The sequence below is a fragment of the Glycine soja genome, chromosome 18 (genome assembly GCF_004193775.1).
Source record: "Glycine soja cultivar W05 chromosome 18, ASM419377v2, whole genome shotgun sequence".
Taxonomy (NCBI): domain Eukaryota; kingdom Viridiplantae; phylum Streptophyta; class Magnoliopsida; order Fabales; family Fabaceae; genus Glycine; species Glycine soja.
The window spans coordinates 1,605,636-1,627,213 of record NC_041019.1 but is presented as its reverse complement, the minus strand read 5'-3'; the positions used below and the strand labels follow the sequence as shown (position 1 = coordinate 1,627,213).

The 21,578-nt window shown below is 30.4% G+C and overlaps 2 protein-coding genes across 2 annotated transcripts; both read right to left on the bottom strand.

Moving 5' to 3' along the window:
- Positions 1–1,462: 1,462 nt before the first annotated feature.
- On the bottom strand, positions 1,463–7,505 carry LOC114394955 (5-amino-6-(5-phospho-D-ribitylamino)uracil phosphatase, chloroplastic-like). Its single transcript, XM_028356632.1, has 11 exons — positions 7,398–7,505; positions 7,109–7,228; positions 6,108–6,176; positions 5,872–5,976; positions 5,504–5,558; positions 4,066–4,136; positions 3,834–3,917; positions 3,602–3,742; positions 2,917–2,982; positions 2,085–2,194; positions 1,463–1,762 (listed from the first exon to the last, which is right to left on the bottom strand). The coding sequence occupies exons 1-11, from the start codon at positions 7,503–7,505 to the stop codon at positions 1,594–1,596; spliced, it is 1,098 nt and encodes a 365-aa protein (XP_028212433.1). The 3' UTR covers positions 1,463–1,593.
- A 3,741-nt stretch (positions 7,506–11,246) lies between these two features.
- LOC114396467 (WEB family protein At2g40480-like) lies at positions 11,247–14,477 on the bottom strand. The gene is made up of 2 exons (XM_028358453.1): positions 13,876–14,477; positions 11,247–13,068 (listed from the first exon to the last, which is right to left on the bottom strand). The coding sequence occupies exons 1-2, from the start codon at positions 14,089–14,091 to the stop codon at positions 11,608–11,610; spliced, it is 1,677 nt and encodes a 558-aa protein (XP_028214254.1). The 5' UTR covers positions 14,092–14,477; the 3' UTR covers positions 11,247–11,607.
- Positions 14,478–21,578: the final 7,101 nt, after the last annotated feature.

Genomic DNA, 21,578 nt, shown 5'->3' with positions numbered 1-21,578 from the left:
CAAATTTCAAGCAAACTAAAATAAATTTAAATAAGTTAAAAATGACAAGATGGATTAAAAAATGTTATTAATACACATTTACTGTGGCCCACTATTTAATTAATTTCATTAACAATTTTATAGTGTTTAATAAATTTTAATCAATAATGTATTAAAATAAGTATGTTAAATTTTTTTTTTAAATTGTTAAAAAATATATTACTAGCACTTGCAAACAGGATTGTTATATATATCACTTTCTGACTAGAATGGTTAAAGTCTTTTTTTTTTCTGCCAATTTATTCTCTTTTTGTTACTCAAGTCATTTGTGTATAGAACTGAGAAGAATATGCAACCTGCCACGCTTTGAAGATAATCATAACAAGATTTGTGATCGCCTGAGCTAGTTCTTGTACTAACTCGCCATGTTTGGAATGTTATTCCTAGTTTTATACAATAAAGAAAAAACAATACATTCACACCCTTTCGATTTTTTTTATAAAAAAGATATATTTTTTTAGTTATTTTTCAATTGGAGATAAATTTTAAAAATTATCTAAAAGGGATAAGTTGTAATATCTTGTTACGACTTCTAACTTATTACGATTTCGTATCTTTTTTTATCTCAAATCGTAAAATTATTTATGATTTCAGTTAATTTTTATTATCACTTTGAAGTTGTAGGAATTTTTTTTTGTTTTACGATTTTAAAGTCATAATCTTTTTTATTTTTTTTACAACTTTAAAGTCATAAATTATTTTTTTAAAATGTTTAAGTTATTTTTTTTTTCAAATTTATAATTTGTTATGGTTTTTTTCTTATTTTTTAAAAAAAATTTAAAAATTATTTAAATGTATAATAAATAATATTAATTTGACTTATTATTAACATATTATTAGTTAAAAAAATAAAAAATAATAACATTATTAGTTAAAAAAATAAAAAATAATAACAAATCTTAAGACGTTTAACATTTTGTTACAATTTATCCCCTTTTAAGTAATTTTTTAAAACTTATCAGGATTGGAAAATAACGAAAAAATATATCCTTTTTGATAAAAAAAAAAAAAAAAACCCACCCTTTCTCTTTAATCTTCTTTCACTACATTTTTTTTCTCTCATTATTGCTTACCTCATTTATCACTTTCTCTCTTTTCTCTTTCTATTTTTCTTTTCCTTCCACTGAAATAAACTCCAAAATAGGTGTACGTTTATCATTGTCCAAAAAACAAATATATCGTTAGTTTTACTTCTAGAAGCAAAATTATTCATATGCCAAAATATAGCTAAAAGACACATCATTAAGGATTTGGCTCCCTCATGATGCTGTTTCTAATAATCTCAATCAAATTTCATTTTCATACTATATTAGGTTTAAATAAAAATAAAGACGTGGGGAGGTGGGGGTGGGGGCGGCGGAATCCAAATGACTAAATCCCACTTTGATGAGACAATTGTAAGTAAAAAGAAAAGAAATTGATATAAAACATTCGGATAAAATCAGACCAAACTGATTGCAATTTTATTAGATATAAAAAAATATTATGACTGCATAACTATTTAATTACAAGGAAATTTAGCTGGGGGGGAGGGTGGATGGGAAAGAAAATGTATTAAAAAATGGTGTCTATTGTAAGTTTCCTTTTGGGAGGAGCTTTCTCTATGATCTGCTTCTGTAAGTCCATAAATGAAGAACCCTTGTTAGCAAATAGTCTTCGCAAGTTGATCACAGAAAGTTCACTAAAGTTAGCAACAGTAAGATCAGCCTGCCCCAAATCATACCTGCAAGTTTCAACATCAATCAGTTTCTAAATGCCAAAAGAATAATTTCATCAAAAAAAAATTTAGTACTCAAGTGTTTAACTGAATGGAAATTACTCTTTCATTTCAATAGAAGAGAAATACGCTGGATTAATGTTATCCCTCACAAGCTGACTAAATGTCAAGTTGAATTTATATCCACTTCCATGTACTTGTGTACATGGGAAATGGTGTTTGGACATGAAAAGCATTAAAATGGAAATATGCATTTCTTAGATGTTTCACGAAATCTTGTTTTCATACCAACATCTTTATATTATTATGCATAAATGTGATTACTCACGCAGGATGAGCTCCAATTAATGCTACAGCCATCATTGTACAATTGTGCGCAGCAGTTACTCCTCTAGGATCATCTTCAAAAACCACACACTTGGAAGGTTTCCGATCCAACTGCAAGGCATATAGGCAAACAATTCAAAAGAGAGCAGAATATTGTAAGAACGAGAAAAAATTTATGGAAGACTTGCAGAATAATTAGCCAGTGGAACCCAAACAACCCTGCATATAATATCAATGCCACATCTAAACATTTGCCTCTTTATTTTCATTTTGGACCTTTGGCATTTATTGTGAACACTGTCTAAGCACACAATTCGCAGCAGTTATTATTCGAAAATTTTCCTTGCTTTACTAAGATGCTTTCAGGATATATATATATATATATATATATATATATATATATATATATATATATATATATATGTAAAAGATACTAGACAACAATATCACCCCAAAAAAATGAAAGCATCTCGACCTTTTAAAACTACATCACTCAGCCAACATCTTTAAAGAAAATATTTGACTCTCTTGTCTTTGCATTGAACAACATAGAAGTTATATAAATCCAGTGCTGCTTTCCATGTTTTGCCATAGATAGTAGACTACTACTATAACTTTCCAAATTTCTGCAGTGTTAGTATTTACAATTTAGTAAAGATGGACCTAGAAACTTGCCTGAGTGTAATTATAGTATTATACTACATATTCACCAAAAAAAAATAGTATTATACTACATGTTGTAAAGACAAATGTTCAAAAAACATAATAAATATAGTAATAATTTCAAGCCAGAAACATTTCATCAAAATAGAATTAGATGGATGGAACTATACCTTGACAGCAGCAGAAAGAAATCTATGAGCTATTGACTCCATTCCATCCTCTTCTGTCACAATTGCCTGCAAATCAAATGATGCAATCAGCAAGTGGAAAATTTTAGGGCATGTCAAGTTATTTATAAATTTATATACTATATCTAGTACATAAAATAGGTTGAAGTCTAACCATAAAGTGGCCAAGTTATCAAATTGGGGTTGCCCACGAAAAGTGGGGAAAGCAATTTTGTGTCCCTATATAAGAGAAATGCTAGCGCAACACTCCATAATCACATGAGTCATGTAAGTTACACTAAGTAGGGAGTGAGAACTTGTAAATATGGATTCAGACCCACATGGATTGTACCCAATAATAGTGCCCTACTAGCATTCCTCTTCCCTATAATGGATCTAGATCATAAATTGCTGCATAAACAAACTGCTTTTTTCTTAATTAAAGTATGTGAACAACATTTTCCTAATATATTGACCGTGACTCAATTAAAGCCAATACCTGAACTAAACAAGCTACATAGTATTTATAATTGGCAATGATAGCCTGAGAAAGAAGTGAGATCTGGTTGTCTTTCAGCACAACCCAAGTTCAAGCCAAACTTGTTATTTGTACCAATATACTTTTCAATGCCATGATTGGAGAAAGAAGGCAAGAATTGATTTCTTGTACACTCTTCTTAAAACCAACCTGGAAATACTTGCTGAGCCCCATCCGCTCCAAAGCCTCTAACATATTTCTTCTATCAAGGCTTGAAACCACAGCACAGGGGATGCGAGCTGTATAAACTGCTTCCAACCAGTCGTTGAGGCCATCCATTGGTTTTTCAAGCTATAGACAAAGTTGCATGCAAGAAATGTCAGGTTTTACCCCTCTGAACCTTTGACAATAGCCATCAGAATAAATCAAAAGAACAACTTACTCTGACAAGATTATCATAATATATCTGAGAAAACCTCAACTTTAGCCTATTCAGCTCATTTTCTGCCTTATCTGAGAGAAAAAACTGCAAATTAAAAAAGGATAATCAGCAAAAAAGAAAATGTTCAGAGCAACATTTTAGACTTTTAATGATGATGCTATCTTGAAAAAAAAGTCTTCATAATTCAATGCCCATGTAAAACCAACAAACCAAAAGAAAAAGGCAAAGTCACCTTATGCAACACATAATCAGCACCTGCATAAAATAGTAATTTGTGCATATCACCTTCCGGAATATCCTTTCCTGCATATGGTAATCATAGTTATCAATCTTGGATGGTAGCATGTAGCGGTCAATCCCAAAAATGCTAGGGTAGGATAGTTCATAGAAGGATGATGACTGTTATTCAGAATTTTTTTTAGGTTTAATTACTCATTTGATCCTTATACCTGCACAATCTTTACGTTTTAGTTCCTATGCCTAGAAACTACTTGCCTACACATACACTTTTTAACGCATATTAGTCCTACACTGCAGAGATTAAAACGGATTAAAAAGTATATGTGTAGAGATTAAAACAAGTAGTTTCTAGATACAAGGAATAAAGCATAAAGATTGTGCAGGTAAAGAGACCAAATGAGTAATTAAACCTTGATTTGTATAGATTAGAGAATTAGATAATTTATGCTATATGTATATAAATACTTGAAAATTATAAAAAAAAACTCAAACTTCATGACAAATTCACAATTAAAAATAAAAAAAGTCATAGGTCTAAAGCAAAACATACAAGTAAATAGCAAAATAAGTCACGGAAATAAACAAAACTCAGAAGACAGATTCATATTTCAAATACAAGACATCTTAAACATTCAATAAAAAGTGAAGATGAGTGCTGTACAAAGAAAACAACAGAGAAGGTTGAGGTACAAAGTTCTGAACAGAGAAAAAAATGGCTAGTGAGCATCACCAGATATTGTTGGAGAAGAGTGAGTGTTTTTTCCACGTTTCTTTTTTTGCACAAAGAAACGAAGAAATACAGCTAATTTGGTTTTTCTTTAATTCTTAAATGAGTATTATCAACTTTACACCCCCCCCCCCCTCCAAAATTTTTGAGGTGAAAAAATGAGTTTTCAAAAAGTCTCACTCTAGTGTCACTGTAGCTGTAATGAGCCACTATTGCGACATGAAAACAACACTGTTATTCAAACCCTGTAGAGGCCCATGGCTGCTTGGTACTGCTATGCCACTATAGTGAGCTATGGATAACTATGATGAAAATATTAATTATTCAAAAAGCTTCTGTTATTCAAAAAGAATGGGCGTTGCGCACTGCTATGCCGCTACCATTTTCAAAAGGCTTTTAACAAATCTTCTGAAGTTTCCATTATCATCTACCAACAATGAAGAGGAAACATTTTGAACAGCAATTGATGAGTTGAAAAAGTTAAATTCTAATTTAAGAAAATTGTGTTCCCAAATAGACATATATCAATGAAATATCTAAACAAAGGAATGATTATTTGTTATACTTTTTGATGAGTTGTTCCATTCCTTAATGGAGATCCTGTCCTTTTATTTCTATTTTGTACCATTCATCTAAAAGAGCACATCTTTGAAGATCATCCCATCTAAAGCCCCAAAGTAATGACGTATAACAATTAACATACCCTCTTCAAAGGCCAGCTGCTCCCATGCCTTCCTTTTCAGAGCTCGTGTACCAGCCTGAAATGAATTGCATGCTTTTATCAGGAAATTGATTTAAATGAACTGGTTGCGTGATATTACATAAACATAAAGCCATGCACTTCTTTTCCCAAGACTCAGTCATAGCAGTCAGTCCCACATGTAATTAACAGCCTGAACAATAAAAATCTTCAACATAAACTCAACTAGCATCACTTAACATTTCAAAAACATGAAAAAATACTAAAGTAAAGACAACAATCTAGCATGGTTCATTCTAACCCTAAAACTAAAATAAGAAGAAAAGGAAAAAAATAAATAAAATCTACAAGTTTGAGTTAAAATTACTTACCACCACATTGTCCCAAGAGAAGATCAGACCATAAGCTTCATCTGGTTTCATAGCATAGCGTATGCGCTGAAGAAAACCATCTTGCAATTTCTCATTCAAATAGTCCTATTTTCAAATAGAATTAGCATCCTTCAGTCATAAACTACAGTGTACTGGCATCAGAAAAGTACAGAGAGGCAATTCATCTGATTGCAAAGAAAAACTAGAAAATTCCATGTTGACCAAAAATTCCTTACCACGTCAACTTTTAGTGGTCCATCTGCCCTAAAAGTCTCAAAGCCTTCCCCATATTCAGCCCCAATAGCCTGGAAGGAAACACCAAATAAGAAGAGTTACAATCACTTTACATCGATAAAATCACTGCTCCAACAAAATTCTGTAATTGAAAGTAAAAAGACATGTGCTAAGAAAACGAAAGTAAAAAGACATGCACTAAGAAAACAAAAGTAAAAAGTAGTTATTGATAAAAGAATTTAATTAAGTACATATAGGATAAACTCGTATCAAACAAGAGCTTATGAATATTATGTACTTAGGGCACATTTAGGTAAACATCTTAATCAAGGGCATATTGAATAAGTGCTTATCATATAAGCAACTATGTATAAGTTGTTTCTACTATTGAAGAGGATATTGGGTTAAATTGTTTTCATAAAAGTTGTACACTATTTTCCCAAGTCATCCTAGAGAGCTTATTGAAATAAGCTAAAAGCATTTCACTGACGTATCATAAGCTATTTTATTAAGCTCTCCCAAACACTTGCACAAGTGTTTTTCATAAAATAAGTCTAATTAAGTTGTAAATAAATTCTTCCAAACAAACCTTTATTTGATATACTCTTATCACATAAGAACTCATTCATAAACTTGACTATGAACCTTCTTGAAATAACCTAACATGAACTTATTTTGTTAAACTTCTGTGTGAAACTTACAAAATGAGCTAAAATAAGTTTATAAGAATGTCATAAGCACTTCCATAAGCTGATAAGCTCCTCTTAAACACACCATATATCCAAAAACATAAAAATCACTTAATCCTTTTTTTTAAGTAATTAAAATATTTGATGATAAGGGGCGTATTGAACACTTTTGAACCGGTGCCCTAAGTGCTAGCCGAACGTAAAAGAAAAACCTTTAATGTCTGTTGGATGCAGAACATTGGAAAATAAATAAATAATCAATAAAATGAAATTGAACACTTGAAAAGAAACAGGAAAATGCGTAGAAGCGATACCTCCTCCACAAAAAGCTTATTGGGCGAGAATTGCAACCCATTAACAGAACCAAATTCATCGGACATAGAAGTGCAACGAGCAATAAGCCGATTCTTAACCAAACCTGAACGCTTTAAATTCTGAAAATTACAACAACAAAAAAATCACAGGAAATGAAATAACATGAAAAAAAAAAAAAAATATATATATATATATATATATATATATATAGAGAGAGAGAGAGAGAGAGAGAGAGAGAGAGAAGAAGAAGAAGAAGAAGAAGAAGAAGAAGAAGAAGAAATTACGTACCGAAAATGGGAGGTGGAAAGGAAAAGGAGAGGGTTGAAGGCGATAAGTGTGTATTGGAGGAATTGCATGAGAAGAGGATATGGAATTTGCAAAAGTGGTGAAGTCCATCGTTTTGTTTTGGGATAAACGACGACGACGTTAACGTTAGGGAAGCTGAACAAAGAAGAAGAAGAAGAAGAAGACGATGTCGTTGGTTGATGTTTTTTTTGTTTCACTCTTTCTTCGTTTGTGTGTGTGAGTTCCCAAATGGGCAAAATTTGAGTAGTAGTTTAATTCTGTCCATAGCATAATGTGAGGTTCCGCCTCTCAATTTTGTACTCGCGTGGATTTTCATTTTTCCTGTGGTTGCCACTCTCTAGTCACGTGACATCTCACGAGCCCAGCACTCACCGGATAAGGAAATACTTTAAATATATAAATAAATAGGATAATATGTATTACTAGTAAAATGATTTTCATGACAAAATTATTATCCAAATAGGTTGATGATATTTTTGTATTCGGAAGTCAACTATTCACTTACCCGAAATAAAAAAACAGTAACCTAAAAAATAATTTAATGTAAAAAAATTTAAATAATCATCTAATTATAATCAATCATATATGATAAGTTTATTAATTTTTTAAATAAATATCTTAAATGACAAGTTTATAAATTTTTAAAATAAATATCTTAAAGTAATTCAAATGCTAAAAATAACAAAATATTTAACCATAGGTTTATGTGAGTCAAATGGGTCTAACGATATATTAAAGCTTTTGTTATTTACATCCTTTGTCACAAGAAGTAAAACAAAAAATATTATATAATAATGATGAAAATGCGGTATGATATAATTAATATATTGTGAAGACAGTTTAATTTGAAATTAAGATTTAAAGAATAATAAAAATAAGATGAAAACAAGATTTTAGATATAATTTAAAGAACATTAATGATATGATGAAAATAAGATTAACAAATATGAGTATAAGATAAATATTTGTTATCTTTTTTCCTCATCAATCATCTTAATTTCTAAGTGATATTTTATTGAAATATATATATCTATTCTTAGAGTATATCTATGAAACTACAAATCATAATTTCATAGATACATTTTTAAAATAGATATATATAATTCCAGAAATGCATTTCTCAAAGGCAAAAAAGATGTATTTCTTAAAGAAAATAGAAAGGGGTACCATGGGTGTACTTGGAAAAAACGGGATCTAAGCAAAAACCTTTTTTTTAATGAGTTCATTTTCTTAAAAAAAAAATCTCTTTTGTCAAATATTTGCAGTCCATTTAAAAAAGTTTGCTTTCAGCCCAACCCGTACCAACTTGTAGTTTTTTTAATGAGTTCATTTTTAAAAAATATCCCTTTTTTTTTAATGATAATTGGCTTTTCAACTCATGAGTGGTATAGTAAAGAAGAATCATACACATTTTATGAAGCCTTTGGAGATATTGGTACTTGAGATTTTTTCCATGAAAAGGTATCTTTTAACAACACAGGCAATATTTTTTTTGTTTATGCGTACTGCGGGTCGACTTGTCAGCGGACAGATTACGCGGTGTAGTTATAGGCTGCCTTAAATGAAGCCCGTTTATTTTGCGGGCTTAACGGACGAAAGCAATTGCGGGCTCTCAAAGCGCTTTCCCGTGAATCCAACTCTAGTTCGGGTTTTTCTTTGCGCTCACATCAAATCAAATTACTGGTACACCCAGCACAACATGCGCAAATCCAATTTTACCCTTCTGGATGGCTCAAGCAGAAATCAAATCTGTAACTTTTGCATTATTAACACGACACTCTAACCAATTAAACTAATAGGTCAATTATGTTATAAAATAATTAATATCGCTATATATAACAATAAAATTTCTAATGTATATTTAATGCACATGTAAATTTACATAATAAAAAACAAATTAATTATTAGATCAAAATTAATTATCACAAAATTTATTATATAAATTTACATGTGTATTAAATATAAATTATAAATTTTAGTGTTATATATAACGATATTAATTATTTTATAACATAATTGACCTATTAGCTTAGTTGGTTAGAGCATCGTGCTAATAACACGAAAGTCACCTGTTCGATTCCGTAAGTCCAATACGGATTGTTAATCCATAAGCCTCATTCGGATTGACAATCCGTATTGGGCTTATGGATTCACAATCCGTATCTATTTTATGAAAGGGTAAAATTGGATTTGTGCATGTTGTGTTGGGTGTACTAGCAATTTGCTAGGTGTGCAAAGAAAACCCCCTCTAATTCTATGGAAATCTAACCGTGGGAATGCCTTGAGTGTTGGAAGATATAGTTCATGGATGCAATTTACGGGGGGAAAAAAAAACAAAAACCTTAATTAATAAGGCCGATGGTGGATTGTTTTTTCTTTTTAATGTAACTTCAAATATTTCTTTTTGAGTTAATAATATAAAGATTCTCGCACATGATACACCTGCTGTAATCAACACTAGAAAACCTTTAAATAATAGTATAAAGAAGCCATCCAAAAAAGTGGACTGAAAATCCACTAGTGCCCCTCTATAATCAACATTAGGAAAGAAAGAAAAAAGTGGGTGAGAAGCTAAAGAACATACATAACCAAACGCAACGGTGAAATTAAAATGGGGTTACTATTGGCTCCTATCATCTTTTTAAATTTTAAAAAATATCCCTACTAATCCAACACAATCACATTTCGCAGCCATTAGCGGAAATGTATTTCTGTTGTGTAATTGAATGTATAAAAAAAATACACAATAAAATCATATTATATAAGTGGAAGTTAACAAAGTGGAAGTTAACAAAGAATGTATAATGGAAATATGATTTCATTGCACAATATATAACATACTTCTCTTGTATATCTTTTCCATTGTTTGATAAACAAAAATAATTTAAGTATTATTGCATAATTTGTAATCCAAGAATATCATGATTTTGTTACAATTTTTATGACACAACGAGAAATTATAATTGTATTGTGTAACAATTTCTATAGCAAAACCAAATGGTAATTTGGTTGTATTATTTTGATATTTACACATTGATAATAAGAGCCAAAATTAATTTTAGAAGGAACAATATCAATTCCCTTAAAATTGGCTGGTTTTCAAAGCTATGATTGGTAACATCTTGCTTTCTTTTTAGTCCACTGAACCTCTTCACATCTATTATCTTCTTGTGTGCGCATGTCTGCTAATGCAAAAACCATGGATTCCTCACTTTATATATTATTAGGTGATTTGAGATCACTGTATCCCTACTAATCTCTACATAACATGTAATAGTAAAATATTATTAATTTTTTCATAAATTAAAAATTATAAACACATGTCGTATAGAAATTAATCGATACCACAAATACATGATAATCCTAAACTATTAATAATTTGTCATATACTCCCCGACCCAGGCGATAGGCATGGAGAGCCCAAAAAGTAGCATAGAGACAACGTCGTATCGTTCGGTGTCAAGCTTCCTCTACACTCCCTCATTTACAGATTCGAACCCCTACGTGTTTCATCTTACACGTTAAAAAATAAAGGAATATTTGCCATACATAATTATGAGATATCATAATTATTAGATAAGGAATGATTATGAAGGTGTCACTATCAAGATGTTTTCTTAGTTATTTATCGAATTGAAAATGAAGGAATGTTTGCCATAATTATGAAATATCATGCAGGTATTATTTTTCTTTTGTGAGTTATCCCTCAAAATAGAGATGAAAGCGTGTAAACGTTGGTTAGAGCCAATATTGTTTTACATTAAAGCAATGTTATTTTAACCATCCTGCTGGTCTGCGAATTGAAATTTAAAGATTTTAAGATTCCGATAATGTACACTAATCAACAAATATAATTTTATATATTGGTACAACCACATGATAGATCATACTTCTAACAATAAAATTATCAATCCAATGATAAAAACCTTCCTACCCTATGGATAAATTCCTCATCACTCCAATGCATCCAACAATAGCAACATAATCTACTAGCTCCATTAAAGCTAGCTACAGAATTATAAGCCAATCACTCAAGCACAACATATATTTTACAGAATCAAACACCCACTCAAACTTCTACATAAACAAATGAAAGTGTGAACACATGAACCAATAAAGAATGGCATGGGAAAACATAAAGATGCATGGGTAGTGGCTATTCATCCATGCATAGGGATTGAGGATCGAAATTTCATCCCCTTTTCTTATTTGGCTTTGCCAAGGGGAGTGATATTTGAATGAATCCAAATTTCTTCCTCTGTGCTACGTACGGCTTCTGATTGTTCCCATCTTTCTCAGTCTTTGGTGGAAGAGTTAGATCTTCCCTCAATGCTTGAAGCATTTGACTCAACGCTACCTTTTGCCGTTCAGTGTGCTCTTCCATCTCCTTTCTTGTAGCATATCCTTCAGGAACCTGCTTTCTGCTAAGTACATCTCTCATTGAAATTGTGGGCCTTAAAGCAGGCTTTGGATCATTGTTTGCTGTTGTTGACCTGGTTACATCCTGCAGAGAATCTTGATAAATTCCAGTTTGATTAAACTTGTTGCAATTAATAGTGCTATACTCCTTCATATCATCCTCTGGAATCCATCTCCTTAGAGCCTCCTTAGCAGCATGTTGCTTTCTGTTTGCAGTTTCAATTCTGTTTAAAGCATCTGTCAAGACTTGTTTGCTGTGTAGAACTTCTTCAGCTGCTTCCTCCAACTTCTTCAAAATTGTCAGCTTAGAAATTTTTGTTTCATCAATTTGAAACTTGGAATCTATTACCTTCTTCAAGGTTGACTCCTTGGGTATCTGAGCCTTGGGGTTTAGGGGAGAGCGCTCTCCAAAAGCAAAAGTGACTTTCTCAGGTTCTGGCAGAACAAATCCTAAAGATCTCTGGGCATTAGATAGAGCCTTGATTTCAGCAAGAGCAATAGCTTCTGCTGCCCTTGCAGCTTCTTCCATCTTTTTAGCCGCAAGCCACCTTATCTCAGCAGTTTTAACACTAAATCCATATTCTTCATATACACTTAAGGGCTTTGAAGGTTCAGGTCTTCTTGTCTCTGCCATTCCATTGCACTGCCCAGAATCAGAATTGAAATTATTTGCAGGGTTACCAAAGGTGAACTCTACATGAGGGGCCGGTGGATTCAATCTTGTTTGCTCTTGGACCCTCTCTTGAGCAGATTCTGCTGCAAACTTTGATGCTAGCTTTTCACGTGTCCTCTCCAGAAAATTTTTCTCCTTCTTCATCTTCTTATTCAAAGATTCAATAGAGGATTGTATCACCCCAAGTTCATTTATAGTTTTGCCTAGATTCAATTTGGCTTTTTTCAACTCCATTAAGATCATATCAGGTGATGATGACATAGAGCATGGGCTTGGAATTTGCATCACCTGTTCTTCATCATTGACAATATTTCCACAATTGTCCTCATCCTTCTCCTTAATAACAGGAGTTCCAGCTTCTTCATATGAATTTACATCTCGAGTTGCTAAACATTTCATAGCCTCCTTTTGTAACTGCTGCTTCAAGTCCTCCACAATCCTCTTGGTAGCTCCTAATTCTTCAAGCACGTCAAGCGTTTCAAGTTCCTTGACAATCAAATCCTTCTCCAACTCTGCTGCTTGTTCCTCTACTTTCTTTAAGTCAAAATCTTCAATGTTGTTCTGCTAATCATAATCTTCTTCTACATCAGAAAGTAAACTAACACACGGGGCAGGCATCAAGAATTTACAAAGAACTATCCTTCGTTAAATCATATTAGTAATCCACTGACCATGCAACCAAATCCCTCTAAGAAATCAAAGAGATATTAATAATTAAAGCATTTTTTAATTTTTTAAATTGAAAACGAAAAAAGTACATGCAATTCCTGAAATGTTTTTGGTATCATTTTGTTGTTTGAATTGGAGTTTTGGTATTTCACACAATAAAGATTTGTTAAGAAAAAAAAAACTACAACCTAGTGTTTACTCCAAAATTTGACTTTGCATTGCAGTATAAATTAGGAGATGAAACTCTAATTTTAATTCTACAACATCAAAAATATTTATCCAATTGCAGTCAAGCGTTGTAAAAAAAAATGTACAACCTAGTTTTTTCTAGTATAGACCACAGTTATCGATCAAGGAAGACAATCCTATTTGAAACATATAGGACTATTATAGACCGAGTATTTAACTTAAATGCATGCTTAGGACTCGAATCAGTAACCATGGGTTAAGTTGGATCAACCTTGTTAGCTTCGAAATTTGACTTCCACTGCATTATTTGCATCTAATGGTTAATTTTTGGAGCTAATCAATCAAATCCGTTATAAAAAAAAAAATATTACTATAACGTGAATTCGTCAACATTTAAATACTCAGACGGAGAAGTTTGTATGTGGCCTTGAAGAAAGAAAAAAAAAATAGACACAAACGCACACTCACGGTCACAAGATGCAAGAAAAGATTAAAAAAAAAAAAACTTACAAAAAAGGGTATCCAAGGACCGCTACCTCCAAAACGGGTCACGGCCTCTTTCACCGACCCAAAGGGCGGCGACGTGTCAATCTCCGCTCGGAAATTAACCCTCCGAATACCACCCGACCCGATTCCCGCATGGGTTCCCGACTCGGGTCTCACTTCCCTTATGGCGGGCGTTCCGGGAACCCCATCGGCGGCGGCGGCGTCTCGAGATTCGGCCATTTCCAATGAAACAAGAAAAGCGGGTTTCAGAGGTGAAAAAGTCAGTTAAATTTGGAAGCTTGGACTTCCGCGAAAGCCCCATTGGGGAATTTATGCGATCCGAGGATGATAGAAGTGGAAGAGAGGGCGTGATGATTATGTGGCGTGGCCGAGTTCGCGACTCGGTGCCAAAAAGCGGAACCGAGTCGCGAAGGACCATGGGTTTATGGTGGTGCGCTTTAAGGTGGTTGGTTGGTGGCTGCGGTTGCGAGCGAGAGCCAATGAGAGGATGACACGTAAGATAAAGAGTGAGGTGATTGAGAACGTGATTGGCGCGGTTCCGGAAAAGCGTTGAGCTTACGATATGTTTGACTTTTTGGCGGGGACTGTGGTACCAAACCAAAACGACGACGTCTTGCACGACCCACCACCACTTACTATATTGCCTCACTGCTATGGCCAGTATAGTATCACTACCACCAGCCTGACCAGTGCGCACGCACTAAAAGCATTCGTCAATGGCTACAGTGAAATTTTGCCTTTATCAAATATTTATATTTTGGTAAAGATTAATAAGTGTCTAAAAAAATTATTCCTATACCTAAAATTATATTGTTTATAATTTTTTTTAACTCTTGTTATGATTTTTATAATAAGTATTTTTATTTAACTTCTTACCAATGTTATAAAGATTTGGGTTAACAAAATCCTTATATTTTGATAGATAAAGATCAGGAAATAGTTATTCAAATACATATTTTTTATGATTGAAATTAATTAAAAATGATAAAATTTGGTGAATTCCATTTCATATTTGATAACTCTCTTAATTTTTATAATTTTAAATAAATTTTAATCAATCAGAGAAAATGTATTTAAATTAGTGTGTTAAAGAGTAGTCTTTCTCTGAGCTTATACATAATAAAAAATAATTAATTTTATATCAATAAAAAAAATTAGTTGATATTATTTAATTTTATTAATTTTAAGTAAAAAAATAATATTATTTTTAATATATTTTTCACTTGTTATCATAAAAAAATAAAATCATTCAAAATAAATGATGTTTTAAGAATAATATAAAATTAGTTAAGTTTATTTTTATTTAAGGCAATCATGGAATATTACTTTATATATATGAGTCCAGATTCGATATGTTCTTAACATTCTTCGTTTTTATATTCAAAATAATAGAGTACCCACTTATGACTTACCCAGGATTCATTGCACATGGATACTTGTGTTTTACTATAATTATTCAAAATGGTAATTTTATCATTCAAAATGTAATTTTATTATAAAGAGTAATAATTTAGTAAAGCTCTTTTTAAAATGGTAATTTTATTATTCAAAATCTCTAAAATTACAATTAATCTTCGCTGTCAGAATATGGGTGTACGTGTTATCCTTTAATATTGCCAATAATTGGTGTACAATTTTACTTTTTAACTATTTTATCCTTTTATTAACATTAGTCAGATGCCAAGAAAACTATGTTTTTAATGTATGAAAGCTTATACAGTTACTGTTTAACTGCATAACTATTTGTATTAATAGTGTAAAAAGTCTTATTTTAATACACAATGATGACAAATCACCACTTAAGAATTCTCTAATCATTATTTTTCCATTTTTTTCCCATTTAGTGAGAAGAACTTCAATAAACACGTTTCAGAAAATAATTTAAGTAGGTATCGTGCATACCAAAATAAAAGATATTATTATAGCTTATTCATCATAAGTTGTCATGATTAGCTCTTTCAGCGGGGAAAAGGAAAATGCATGTAATGTTGGAAGTTGGCTGATGACTAAGAAAAGAAATATTTGATAATTTGATTAGATTTGCATGAAATTGATAGGGAGATAGAGAAGCTTCTTTTGTACTTTACGATAACTTAAATATGATTTATTTTTAGCGGGAATTACAATTTTAAAGATTTTTAAAGTTGTATTGTTTTTCTAAGTATACTCTCCCTCTATCTTATGGTGTACTAGTAATACAGTGTAGTGTGAATAAGTTGATTAGTAATAATAAGCAATAAATACTTTTAAGAATATTTTCGTACTTCTGTTAAAAAAAATTATTACATTTCAACTTTTGTGGTTATTAATAGTTAATTTTTGTAGATTAATATTTGAATATAAAAAATTGTACATTAAAGTATTTATGTTTTCTTCGGAACTTCATTAAAACACTTGATTTTTTTTGCAAATTCTAGAAACTCACCCCTGGCTAGTGGCTTGGCTTCTTATATATTGCTTCAAATTTCTTAAAAAAATGAAATAATTTTATAATTTTGAGAAAGGCTAAAATCAAAATTGGCTTAAATAACCTTTTAAACCTTTAAAGTTTTTACTATTATTTTAGTTTATATTATCAAGTAACAACATTAAATGATATAATAACACATGACATAGTTCATTGACTTATCATGTTGTAAAGAAAAGTTTGACAAGATAATTACATTTGTTTTAAAAAATCTTATATATTTAAAATAATTGATGACGTCAAACTAACTAATAAAATATTTAAAAATAGAATTTACCAAAAACAGAAATATTTTTTGTTGGTTTTTGATAACGTAATATATTGTCAACAGTTATTATTATATCATTAATTAATATTGTTATTTAATAATAAGAATTAAAACAAAAAAGAAAAGTAACAACTTTTCTTGGTCTTTATTCTTGTTGTTATTTCTCCATCGAAACCTTGCAATTTGTCTTCCTTATTTGTCTTAAAGAAAATTATATAAATCAATCAAAACTTGCCTCCACGTTCAAAATATCTACGAGAGAGGTGAAGAAATGTTTGTCTTGATATTCTTTTTGTAAAGAAGAAAAAAGATGTATTGAATTAAAGTTTTGACTAAGAGAATATTGAGTCAACTAAATAACAAGATGCATAGACTATGGCATATAATAGAGGATTATGATGAAGAATTCTCAAAGCCAATAGCCAATCCGGCCACCTCAGATATAATGACTTACAAAGAGCTTTATTTGAATAACGAACTTCTCACAGTACTGGGTGCACACAATTTAAATAGGTCTTGTATTGAATTTTCAGGACAATCAATCAACTCATCAATCAAACATATATATTTTTTCTCTACATTTCCTTATTCACTTTTACAACTTGATTGCCTTTTATTTTCTTTATTGCTTTCCATCTTTACCTAGTTTCAATGTTCGTTCAACCTTTCAACACTAATTGCTCTTTAGCTAGAGTAGCTTAAGAACTTATAGTCCAAAAGTAAACTTTCTTTCTTGATGCAAATCATCTAATTTTCTTAAGAAGTATTGTGAGCAATTAGTTGAACATTCAACTAAATTTTCACGCGACAACAATTATCAATGATTATGTCACTTGTCATATGTTATTAGATTTTATTGACTTTGAGTCGGATATCAAAGTATTATACTCAAAATAAAGACAGCGAGACAATCAATCTAATATCTAACCTATAACTTGGTAAAGTTAGTATTATTGTTTATAATCAATTTGTCTTTAGCTTGAGACTAAAGAGGTTGTGGAACCTCCGAAGTTTAGACTAATTAAGTTCTATGCTCGAGATCATAATTATTGAACAATTGAGTTTACAAACACTGGTCATGCCACAAAGACTAATTGGCTACACATTAATTGGACATAAATCCTTACCAATTAATCCTTAATATGTGAGTTAATAGCATCCTCCTCTACATAAACTTGCTACAATAGAAAAATACATAAAACAACAATAAACTAGACAATATTTGAGTTTCAAGATGTTTTTGATATAGAAGATGGAAAAAAAAATAGTGTGTTCGGTAAGTGAGAGTAAAAATAATTTTAAAATATATGAGATCACTGTAATATTTTTTATCTGTTTTTACTTTCTCCATTTCTCTTCAACTAAGCATATTTTTATTTTATGATCTATTTTTATTTCATCTACTTTATTTTCTCTCTCTCTCTACCAAACACCACATTAAAGCCAGCCAACCGAGTGCCCAGAACTCAAGGGTTGGAACAGTGACGAACAAGGCTATTTCAAAATTGCTAAGTCACTTTTCAATTTCATTGATTGATTATTTTTTTATAGCAGATTTCGATGGTGGTCATGTAATTTTATTAGCTGAACATTAAATTAATGAAACCGGACGTAGTACGGCTTCCAAAAACATATAATATTAAACTTGATTCGAGTATTTTTTATTTAAAAAAAAAATAAAAAATAAAAGTAAAAATATTTTTCAATAAATCAATGTTTTTTTAAGATTCAAAAATATTTTTTTTGGAAATATTTTTAAAAATAGACTCAAAATTGAAAATAATAATTCAATATTTTCTTCTTGGTATATATTTTTTAAATCTTAAAAATTTAAAAATAAAATTATTTATAAAAAAAACAGAAAATAAACGCTCAAAAGCACCACCTAAGTTTTCCACTGAACATGGAAATTTATACCCGCCTTATTAGTTTACTCTTTTTTATTTTTAATTTAGGGTAAGCGACCTCTAAATTTTGGTTCTTCTCCCTTAACAAACCAAACGAAGTTTTGAATGAGAGTTAAATTATTTGGCACCGATATAACATTGATTGTAGGCCTCTTGATTCCACAGTCCCGCAGAATCCGTTTTGTAACATGGCAACTTTAAGCAGTGTAGCATTTTTATACATCAGAATTTTCAGAAGCAAACATCAATTATAAATTCCAGCTGCAACATAATTAATGCATGTCCTCATCCTATAATAATATTCCATTATAATATTTGCCATTTAATGTATTTTAATTTATACTACATGTTGCTCAGAGCAAAAAGAAGAAAAAGAAATTCCTGCATGAAAAATTCTTGCTTCAGTGCTGGTCCGCTGCATTGGCGCTGAATATGTTGCTGGTTTGATCTCTTCTCAGATAATGTAATTCTAATTCACACTGATCCTTTTTTATAACAGTGGGCCATTCTATACATATTCTTTTTTTTTTAATAGCACTGGGCCATTGTATATACTATACCATTGTACTCTTTACATCTCTAGTCATTAATTAAGGTGGTTGATGATGAAAAGATTTTTATTTATTAGACGACTGTATTAGGTGTATTTGGGTATATAATTTTATATTTAAATCAAGCTAAAGTGGTGGGTTCAAAAATTTCATTATCAGCATTATCTAAGAACGACCCTGTGAAACGTGCCAAGTTGGATACATTACATTAAAACAAGCTGCTAGTGCTGTGGGTGTGTTTAAAATTTTAAACCATCAAATATAAGAAAAGTGACGCTGAATATATAAATCAATTAACGTTAGTTATTCCAGTTTAATCAATGATTTCAAATTCAAATATTAAATATTTCTAAAAAAATTATATTGCTTGTAATAGTTTTATTCAAGTTAAACAAAATTGTCTCTAGAAGACACACAAGGTAAAATAGAATTACAGTATACTACAAAAGTTGACACGTTTGATAGCATTCAAAAAATAAAAGCTCAGAACTAGCTGATCATTTCATCATACAACTCATCTCATCTCATCTATGACATTTAATTGGTAGTACCCTTCTCTCTGCATCGCATTGTGTGAAACCGTGAAATGTATACGTCAAATGTAAATTGACTCGCATTTGTTTTGAGTTCATGAGTTGTTAGCATCCAATTCATTATCTATAGCTTCCATTCATGATATTTCAACCTCTTTCTTTTTCTTACTCATGCTTGTAAAACATTTTATTAGAGCATAATATAAGACCCTTACGCCAATCCTATCTTTTGATTACTTGTGTTCAAATCACGAATAATGTTGGATTGTTTGTGGTGTACCCTGGCAGATGGCAATTGCAAGAACGCAAGTGAATACGAACATGGTTTAGGCTTTGCCAAAACATCAATTTTTTATGCACCATGTACATTTACGTGTACGTACCTTCAATGGACAAGCCCCCACTACCAATACCCAATATTGATAACAAGTTTCTGATTTTTCGTTAATGGACCACAGCTTGTTTCCATTTATTAGCTTGCTTCCAAAAATAATTGTGCAGCTATCCATTCGATTGGGTTTTATGGTTTCTCTACCATGTATATATCAGCATTAAATTTCGTAGCAATTAATTTGGTCCCGTTCGAAAAATTCCATTTTGAAACGACACATGCTAACAGGTGCTTCTATAACATTTGTTATATTTTTAAAATTTATACGTATTAAATAAAAATTGAGTGTGTATTAGGATACTCTTTGCTTAAGTATTTATAAACTACTCTTAACTTCGATTATTAGTATTTAATATGGAAGTTAAGAGAAAATAGTATTTATAAATTGTTAGATTCTTATTTAATGTGACACTTTAATATTATTCTTTTTACAATAATCACAGTCACGTTAACATTATTTTTCAATCAAAATTTGAGTTTTGTTTCGGTATGTGCAATTATGATAGGTATTAAAGGTTAACATTTGATTTTAGGATAAAACTCTAATATTAATTAAAGAATAATATTAAAAGTACTTTATAATATTGCACCTAAATTTTACCCTTTATTACATTTAAAGTACAGATGTTATTCATGAATTTTTTCATCCCAAACATCAACAACAGTTACTAGTTACTACACAGGTTAAGTAACATTAAATATATTATTTTAAAAGCCTTTGAATACTTAATAAATAAACATTAAACGACTTTAGTTTTATATTTTTATATAATAAATATTTTTTAATAGAATTTTTATTTTTGTTCAATAACTTATGTATGATGATAGAATCACTTCGATCAGCAAAAAAAGAAAGATAGATTTTTTTTATTAAAAAAAAGCCTAATAATGAGTAGTTGAGTTAACTTAAAGACTTTTTTTTTTTTTTTTTGCAGTTAGAGACGTTAGTTAAGAAGTACTGCTATTTAATACGTCATATTAAATGCTTTCAATTACTTTTAAAAAATTTAAATTTTTATGATTCTAATATTTTTTTTTTTTTGCTTGAAAGCTTAAATTGTGATTCTAATGTAATATTTTATATTTAATAAATATATTTTAGTTATGTTTTTTTTAAATGAATTTTTTTTTTTAGTTTCTTAACATGTGATTTTAAGACACTACTTATTTGAGAGATTCTAAATTTGGAAATATTAATAGTTATCCATAGACCATTAGATAAAAAGTAAAAGTAATTTTTTTATAAATAAATATTATTAATACTTCATTACTATAATTTTTAGGGGAGCTTCAAAAATCAATTCAAACTATTTAAATTTCTAAACCAATAAAAAATGAATAAACCATCAACATTTAAAAACCAAAACTAAGAAATGCATATTTTTATTTTATTGAATTTTATTATGTTTAAAATCAAACAAACCGCTATGTATCATCAAATAAACCTTAACCTAAACCTATATTATTTGTAATATAGATCAAGTTGTGATTTATGATAAGATTGATATTTTGAAGAAATTTTTTCTTATATTGATTAAATACTTCACTTTTTATTTATTATATATTGTTTCTTAAATGGAAAATTAGTC